The sequence below is a fragment of the Chaetura pelagica genome, unplaced genomic scaffold, assembly GCF_000747805.2.
Source record: "Chaetura pelagica isolate M959 unplaced genomic scaffold, ChaPel_1.0 scaffold252, whole genome shotgun sequence".
NCBI lineage: Eukaryota > Metazoa > Chordata > Aves > Apodiformes > Apodidae > Chaetura > Chaetura pelagica.
This window is the reverse complement of record NW_009952359.1, coordinates 438,705-446,796: the sequence shown is the minus strand read 5'-3', so window position 1 is coordinate 446,796 and position 8,092 is coordinate 438,705. Positions and strand designations below refer to the sequence as shown.

The 8,092-nt window shown below is 55.0% G+C and overlaps 1 protein-coding gene across 1 annotated transcript in view; it reads left to right on the top strand.

The window, feature by feature from the left end:
• Positions 1-343: 343 nt before the first annotated feature.
• The window catches only part of SAPCD2 (suppressor APC domain containing 2), an 8,797-nt gene continuing 1,048 nt past the window's right edge, over positions 344-8,092 (top strand). Inside the window, exons 1-4 of the mRNA XM_010007886.1 lie at positions 344-383; positions 3,542-3,675; positions 7,360-7,506; positions 7,655-7,756. Of these exons, the coding sequence (XP_010006188.1) occupies positions 344-383; positions 3,542-3,675; positions 7,360-7,506; positions 7,655-7,756 (423 nt within the window). The remainder of the gene's footprint in view (positions 384-3,541; positions 3,676-7,359; positions 7,507-7,654; positions 7,757-8,092) is intronic.

The following is an 8,092-nucleotide window of genomic DNA, read 5'->3' as shown; positions in this document are numbered from 1 at the left end:
GGAACAGAGGAAGATATCCCTGTCTGTGTTTTGGGGGAAGGAGGGGCTCACAGGATGTCACCCTGGCTCTGCTTTCTGGTCCAGAGTGCGTCAGAGGTGATTTGGATGCAGATCATGGCAAGATGGCAGAGGCTGGGGCCAAGGGATCCTCCTGGCACATCCAGGGGTGCAGTGAGCCAGTGGGACAGTGATTCTGTCCGCTCTTCCTTGCTAACCTCCATCAGTGGATGGGCAGAAGTGCTTCTGAAGAAGTCCCTACTCAGAGTCAGCTTCCAGCATCCTAGAAGCTCTCATCAGCCTGGCTGTGCTGGGACAGCCCACAGGTCACTGTTGGACACCAACCATGGTCTCTGGGGAGCCAGCAGCATCCAGGGACAAGGATGGTGAGGCTGATACTGGGCAGAGAAATCACCATGATGGCTTTCCTACCACTTGTGCCTTGGTGGCCTGTCACAGCAGCATCCGAGGGTCTTGGTGTTGGAGGTCTTTACCCTTGTGGGGATCTGTGAGCTGAGATCTGGGGAAGTTAAAGCAGATCAGAAAGTGCAGGAGGTCAGTGGTGGCCCTGGGCTCTGCTTCCTCCCCAGTGCAGCACTTGCCTGTTCTTCTGGACCTGGAGACCTGGTGGCCCCAGCAGGAGGGAGGGGATGGTTTGTAGGTTATTGTCTGTAGGTTATTGTAGCTGTTATTGTCGGGGCCCTTGCCAAGGACAGGAATGTAAATGCATAAAAGTGACCATGAGGTGTCTGCTCATTCCTGGGCACTTGCTCTGGCTGGGGAATGCTCGGCTTATGAGGGGCTCCGGAGGAGCCATCCCACATCTCATGGCAGGATCTCTTCCACGCCTGGTGAGCTAGCCCTGCTCTTTGCCTAAGAAGAACCAATCTCAGCTCATTAGCAGGGGTCCTGTTTGAGCCACTACGTTTTCAGCTCAGGTGCACAGAATTCAGTTGTTTGACCAAGGAGCACCTTCTTGTCACAGATTCAGCTCAGCTCAACCTGGCACTTCCAAGGAACAGCAGCAAAAAAGCTTTTTTAACATGTTTCTGCCCTGCATTTCTTCCCAGAGTGCTTCTGTCTTTGCTTTGGGATTCTGCATATCAAAGTTACCCTTGGTTTTGGGGCCATTTCTCAGCTTCCCAAGCAGGATGTGCTACAGTTCTGCAAGGAGAACATGTGTGTGGTTGCACCAGTCTTGCTGGGTTCCTCCCAGGTGGATATGGAAACCAAAGGCTGTTGGCAAAGTAGATGAATGGGTTATATCAAAGGCTTTGTGTTCGTCGATGTTCTAGTGTCCTCTCTACGCCACTTGCTGGTAGCAGAAGCAGGAATACCATGATGGACCAGAAGGAAGATTTGTCCCATGGCTTCTTTCCCCAGTGACACAGTGTGACAGGCTGAGCGAGGTAGCGCTGCCTGCTGCCCCCTGAGCTAAGTTCAGCTTCCATTGCAGAACAGGCACAGTCGTGGCAGCACGGCCCCAGTATGGTGCAGCTCTCCCAGACCTTGCTGCCCTCAAGGTGAAGGGTGGCTCCTGCGGCCACAGCTGCCCTCTCTTGCCACACATTCCTCTTCCTCATGTTCATGTGTTTGCCTGAGCACGCATGTGGAGCAATGTGTCAGCGTGGACAATGCCTAGTGCCCTGTCCTGACACTCAGAGCCCTTTGCGCCAGCACAGCAGGGAATCTGCTAGACCTGTGCCAGGCAGCTCCGGTGCCCGGGAGCTGGCAGGTGCCTACACTGTAGGAGAAGAGGTGGTGATGGATGGGGGTGTCTGGGAGATCCATGGGGAGTAGTCTCCAGGAAGAGATGTTTTCTCCAGCTGCCTCACTGCCTGCCTTCACTTGCCTGCCTCACTGCTGCTCCTGTTTGAAAGCCAAGGAAAAAAACTCTCAAGGAAACCTGTGTGCTGAGAGTGGGGTGAGCTGCAGGAGCAAGTGCATAAAAAGTCCATTATTTTCTTTGCCACATGATTTACTTCTCCACTTAGGAAGTAAAAATGGGACTTCAGAGCTGATATTTTAAAAGGTTGTTTTTAATGTGGCTCCTGAGTGCTTCCAGTGTCATCTAACAGCTTTACAATTGTAAGCTGAATCACATAAATGAAGGACAGACAAAACTAAGAATTCCTGTAGTCCCTACAGACAGACTCTTCCAGACCTGAGAGATGCAGAACAACCTTGTGTTCATGCTTGCAAGTGCAGCTGAGCTTCAGGATTTTACTCTGACCTGATCCAGCCAGCACTGGTCAGACAGCAGCACTTTAACAACACAAATGCAACTTTTCAGTTTCTATGATCAGGCTACGTGGTCACTACCATTAAGTGCAAGTATTCCCAGTATAGCACTAAATTACTGGTGGGCCAGAGTGAGACTGTTGCTCTAGTCAGGTTCACCTGCCCCTTGCTGCAACACCAGGAGCCCCCTGGTCTGCTATAGATCAATATTGCCTCAGGGCCGTGGTGATGGGAGTAACAGCATCTCTGTGCTGGGACTGTAACCAGTTCTCTGGAGAGGTTGTAGGGACCTGCTGGGAACTTGTATGCAATTTCCATCCCTAGAACGTTTCAAAACTAGGTACAACCCTGAACACCACTATCTATCTTCACACTTCATTTTGCCTTGAGTAGGAGGCTGGACTAGATGATTTCCAGAAGTCCCTTCTACTCTAATTTTTCTCCCCAGGATTTTGAGCCTATAACTAAAAGGAGAGCAGATCAAGCTGTCTGTGTAAACACTGCAGAGCCTGCTGGGGGCTGGGCCAGGCCTTCGGGCAAGAAGGGGGAGCAGCCCAGGCAGGTGTGGGCAGGGCTCTGCCTGCTCTGTGGCTGGTGCCTGGGCAGGAGCAGGAGCCGAGCTGGCATGGCCGTAGCTGCAGGGCTGTTTCTGGTGAGTTCACCAGGGCTTGTCCTGAGTGTAGTGCAGGTGTCCAGCCAATACTGGCTCTGGTGAACAGGCAGGAGGTGTCTGATCCAGGCTGAAACCTGCCAATATGAACTTTATCTGCAAAAATCCATTATTCATGGATTTGCACCAGCATCATGTGTTTGTAGGAGATCTGACTTTTGCAAGAAATGATGTTGGGATTTTAATAAAATATTGGAAAACCTACAGTCTGATTTATCCTATGGTTAGACCACAGGCATGGGGTCAAGGGGGATGTCTGCATGGTCAGAGCTGTCACCAAGCAGGAGCTGCCTTACGGGGTAGTCAGTTCCCATGAGGACAGTATGAGGGTAGGCAATAGCAGTAATGGTATAATTGCCTGTGCTGGGACTGAAAGTGCTGCCTGGAAGCTGCCTGTTTTTTGCAGAAGGTGACCACAGAGGTCTGTTGCCAGCCTGGCACAACCAAGTGAGTCATTGCTGAAGCCAACCCTGCCCACATGGAGATGTGAGCAGATGCTCGGGCCAGTGCATTGCTCAGCTGCTCCTGGCCACATTTGTTTGCAAGACCACCCTGCATATAGTCTCACAGAAGTTGTTGTGAAGAGTTTTTTATTCCAAGTGGCTGGTGGGCTTATGCTTTCCTCTGTTACAGGTAGTGATGCTAAGGCTGCTGGGCAGTTCCAGACAGATGGCTGCCATCCAGGGGCTGGGGACACTCGGAGGCATCAGAGGGGACGTGCAGAACACCGTAGACACACCATCACCAATGGCATGGACTTCAGCATGGTAAGGGGATGGCCCTGTTGTGGGCTACAGAGAAGGGGCTGGGGGTCCCTGGGGGAAGGTGGATTGCAGGGGTCCCTCACTGCTGACACCAGATCTGTGTGGGCAGTGGCTTCCCAGTGTGCACTCTGCATGAGTGAGCCTTGGGGTGTCAGGCAGATCCTGTTAGTTTGGATACAAAGCAGGAGGTCCTGCCATTGCTTCTGAGGTGATTTCTGACCCAAATCTTGTTGGACAGGGAGGAGGCACGTGTGCCTCTGCCTGGCCCCAGAGCAGGGCAGCCCATGGAGCCACTGTTTGACTGCAAAGGTGCCTTCCCTGTGGGCAAAAACTTGGGCAGGGAAAGGCAGACGTGGGTGCAGGAACAGGGTCTCTGGGCCTTCCAAGCACTCCAGTGAAGGTCAGGCACACTGCGTGCTGGGAAGCAGTGGGGCTGGGCTATGGTCCCTGCCAGATGTTCTCTGTAGGTCCAGCTCAAGCATCGTGATCCTCCTAGCTCCCAAGAAACTTTTTGCCAATAATGCAGATAAATTAGCATTTAATTTACCTGGGTGACCCAGGATGGAGGGATCAGCTGCTCTCTCTCTGTCCCTGATTGGAAATGCTTGGATCACATTGGCTGGATGAAGGGATCTGCACTGCTCCCAAGCTGCCTGGACATGTAACCCACAAGCTCTATGTAAATTATCCTGGGAAGAGAGCCAGGATAGCCTGCAGAATGAGTGATCTGCAGGACGAGTGCTGGCTGGTGTCAGTGCTGCAGCTGAGGCTGACTATCACCTCTGCACTTCCACTCCTCACATCCTGGTGTCACCCTGGTGTCACCCTGTGCCTCAACAGCAGGGCTGAGTGGTGGCTTGGGCAGCATCGATGCCAGCCTGGTGCTGGCTTTGGGGGACATGACATGCTCCGATGTCTGGCCTGGGGAGGGGGGTTGTGCACACATGGTTTGCTGGGCTTACAGCCATGCAAGGGGTGGAGTGCTCTTGGACTCTAAGCAAGGAGTAATACATGTAGATGTATGTATCTGGGGATGGTGGTCTCTGGTCCTCGGGATTTTGGTGGCTGGGAGTTGCTGTTTCAGGGAGGGGAAGGCCCCTCCTTCCCTGGCAAGGCTCCCTGTGGGTGCAGCTCCAGGCTGAGCCCATCACTGTCCCAAGCTCAAAGTCTTGCCTGGCACTGGAGGGGCTGGTGGCCTGTGTGTCACACTGAGAGACAGGAGGAGTCCTGGCATAAAGGGGATGGTGGGGGGGTTGAGAGGCTTCAGGGCTGGCCATGGGGATGGGGAAGTGCTGCGGCCTGAAGAAGCTCTTGGTATGGTCTCTCTCGTCCCTGGGGTGGGGATCTGTTCAGGGTCACTTCTGAGCTGAATCACCCCTTCCCAGCTCTCCCACAAGCTGTCTTGCTCTGGCCTAGTGTTTCCCTTGCCTCTGTTTCTCCAGGTTGTTGTGGGGGCAGTGGGAGGCAGATTCTCTGCCTTTCTTCCGCCCTCCCCGTGTACCAAGTGCTGCCTTCCACGTGCTCCTGCCCTTAGAGAACAGGTGCCTGTCCCCATTCTGCAGGCAGGGAACCTTCCCTGGCACCCTGGCCTTTGGGTACTCATTGCACTTCTGAGCATAGAGAGATAGCTGGAGCAGGCTTGACTGCAGCAACAACTGAATCCCTGTGCAGGACATTGCTGTCACCTTCCCCCGATGCTGCGATAGTGTTATGCCCTGCAGAGACAAGTCAATCAGCTGTGATGAGGATAATTTGTCTAAAGCCAGGGAGGGGGATGGCTGGGAGTGGGTGCACTGTCCATCCTTCATCCCCAGGTTCATCCTAAGCAGCAAAGTGGAGGTGGGGGCTGTGCTGCAGTGCTGGAACCCTCTGCACCACCATGGCTCCTGTCTGCTGGTGTTTTTCAGCCAGTCCGTCATCGATCGGCCTGATTTCCCTATGGCCACAGGGAGTGGCTGGGATGAGACCTTCTGTGAGAGGCTGAGCCCAGGGTATGGCACTGTTCCCTCCCTTTCTACCCTGGGTAGCACCAGTCAAGTCCAGCACTCTGCCTTCCTCCTGCTCCAGAACCTGCCTCTGTCCCCAGAGCGTCCTGTCCTTGGCCAGATGCCATCTGTCCCTACACTCAGCAGCGCTGGTGAGGTCCTGCTGCTCTGTGAGATGCTGCCTCTTCCTTCAGCCACCATGCTGGCCAGCAAGCCTGGTGGGACCAGGCCAGGCCAGGCAGTGGTGGGCTGCAGCCCCAGCTGGGTGGGGGTCCTTGCTACATACAGCACCTTCTTTGTGCCCTCAGCAACAGCCTGTGTAGCAGCAAAGCTCTGCGCTTCTTCCTGTGGGTATGTCTGTCTGTCCATCCAAGTATGGGGGCAGTTTTGGGGGAGGGCTGTCGTGTTGCAAACAGCATTTCCAGGAGCAGCAGGAGCATGAACAGCTTTGGGTAAGGGGGGCTGGTGGCTGGTGTAGGGAGGTTGGGTGGCTTTGGGGCTGGCCATGGGGACAGGGCAGTGTTGGCAGCCTGAGGAAGGTCTTGATATGGTCTCACTTGTCCCTCAGGGTGGGGATCTGTCCAAGGTCACTTCTGAGCTGAATCCTCCTCCCTCCAGATGCTGTTCAAAGCAGCAGGAGAGGTTCTGAGCACCCAGCAGCTTCTGGGTGATCAAAGTCCCACTGGTGCCTGCAGCCCAGTCTGTGCCCTGGGTGGTGGAGACCAGGCAGAGATGACAGAGGCAGCAGGGCAGGCAGCTCTGCTCTTGGCATGGAGAGAGGGGCAGGAGCTGTGGAGCAGGCAGGTATGGCTTGGGAGAAGGGGATTGGAAGCCCGGGCTCACTGGTGGAGGGCTGAGCTCCCTCACTGCACTAATCGCTCTTTCCCAGGGATGTCCCATCTTCTCTCCCCACCTCTGTGAATGCTGGTGGCAGCAGAGCAGGGGACCCTGTGTCCCTAGGACACAGATCCCCATCATGGAAGAATCAAGCCACCCTGCCCAGCCTTGTCTGTTCCACCATCTGGTGCAGGGTCCAGCTCTGCTTGTCCCAGGCGATGGGCTGGGGACTGGAACCTCACGCATGTGGCCTCGGAGCAGCTCCCCAGGTGCAAAAAGGTCCCTGCGTCCCTCTCCAGGTGATGCTGGTGCTTGAACCTGGAAGACTGTCAGGGACAGTCAGCAGCAAGGTGTGCTGTGCTCTGCTGAGCTGGGAGGTGAGGACAGAAGCTGAGGACAAAGCTGAGTGGGGAGCAGAGTCTTGGGGAATCAGAGCTGCAGGTTTCCCCCTGTTTCCAGCCTGCAGGTTTATCTTGGCTGCTGCTGAGAGCTGAGCTGTTTGTGCTGCTGGCTGGTGCTCACAGCCTTGAGGGGCTAAGGGAGCATCTGCAGGCTCTGCTCTTGCTGCATCCCCAGGTAAATACAAGGCATAAAAATCTGCTCCTGCAGTGGGAAGCAGGAGGGCAGAGGTGGCCTGACTGTCCTTCACCTGCTTTGGTTGTTCTCCCAAACTGGAGGACCCCTTCTCCAAAGCAGCATCTGGCAGGAGCTGTCATGCCTCTTCTCTGCAGCTTTTCATGGGGACAGGGGCCAAGACCCTGCCCATATCCATATTCCTCCACTCCTCATGCAGAAACCATCTCCTGGGCCTTGACCAGGCCTTGGTGGGGAGGGTGTTAACATCTCTGCATGCTCTGTCCTGCAGCTGAAGCACATGAAAGAGCTGGAACAGGAGAAGGATTTCCTGCTGCAGGGTCTGGAGCTCATAGAGCATGCCCGGGAGTGGTACCAACAGCACATCCAGTTCATGCAGGAGCGCCAGAGGCTCCTGGGGAGAAACAAAACCAGTGCTGTGAGTCTGGATCTTGTTCTTTGGGTGCCCATCTACTTCGGTGGGTCTTGGTCTGCCCTGTGGGTTTGGAGAACCAGCCTGGGACTTGGCTGGACCTGGAGCTGGCCCCATGGTAACACCCAGCCTCTTCTTCCTCCCTGTCCCTCAGGAATTCCTCTCTGAGGGTGGCCAGAGCCACGTGGGGTGCCTGGTCCCCAAGCTGCAGGAGGTGAACCGCTGCCTGGGTGACCTCCTTTCCACCGCCAGCAAGGTGAGAGCAGCAGATCAGCAGCTTGTGGTTGGTTGTGTGAGGTTGGGACCCATCTTGCCCTCTCTTACACTCGTGGCTGAGCTGGCATCAAAGCTGCTAGAGTTTCCTCAGGCTCTAGGAGAGGGTAACTTTGCTCTATGGGCAAGATAGTTGGATGGGGGAGGGTCAAGAGGACAGCACAGCTTGTCCTGAGCTGGACTGGAGGGTGCTCAAGGCATCCCCCAAAAAGATGTAGCCATTTACAAGGGAATAAGGAAAGCATGAGCCTGCTGAGTTGCTGAGTCGGCCCTCTCAAGAGCTGACCATCCTGCTGGGCTCCTGACAGGAGCTGAGCAC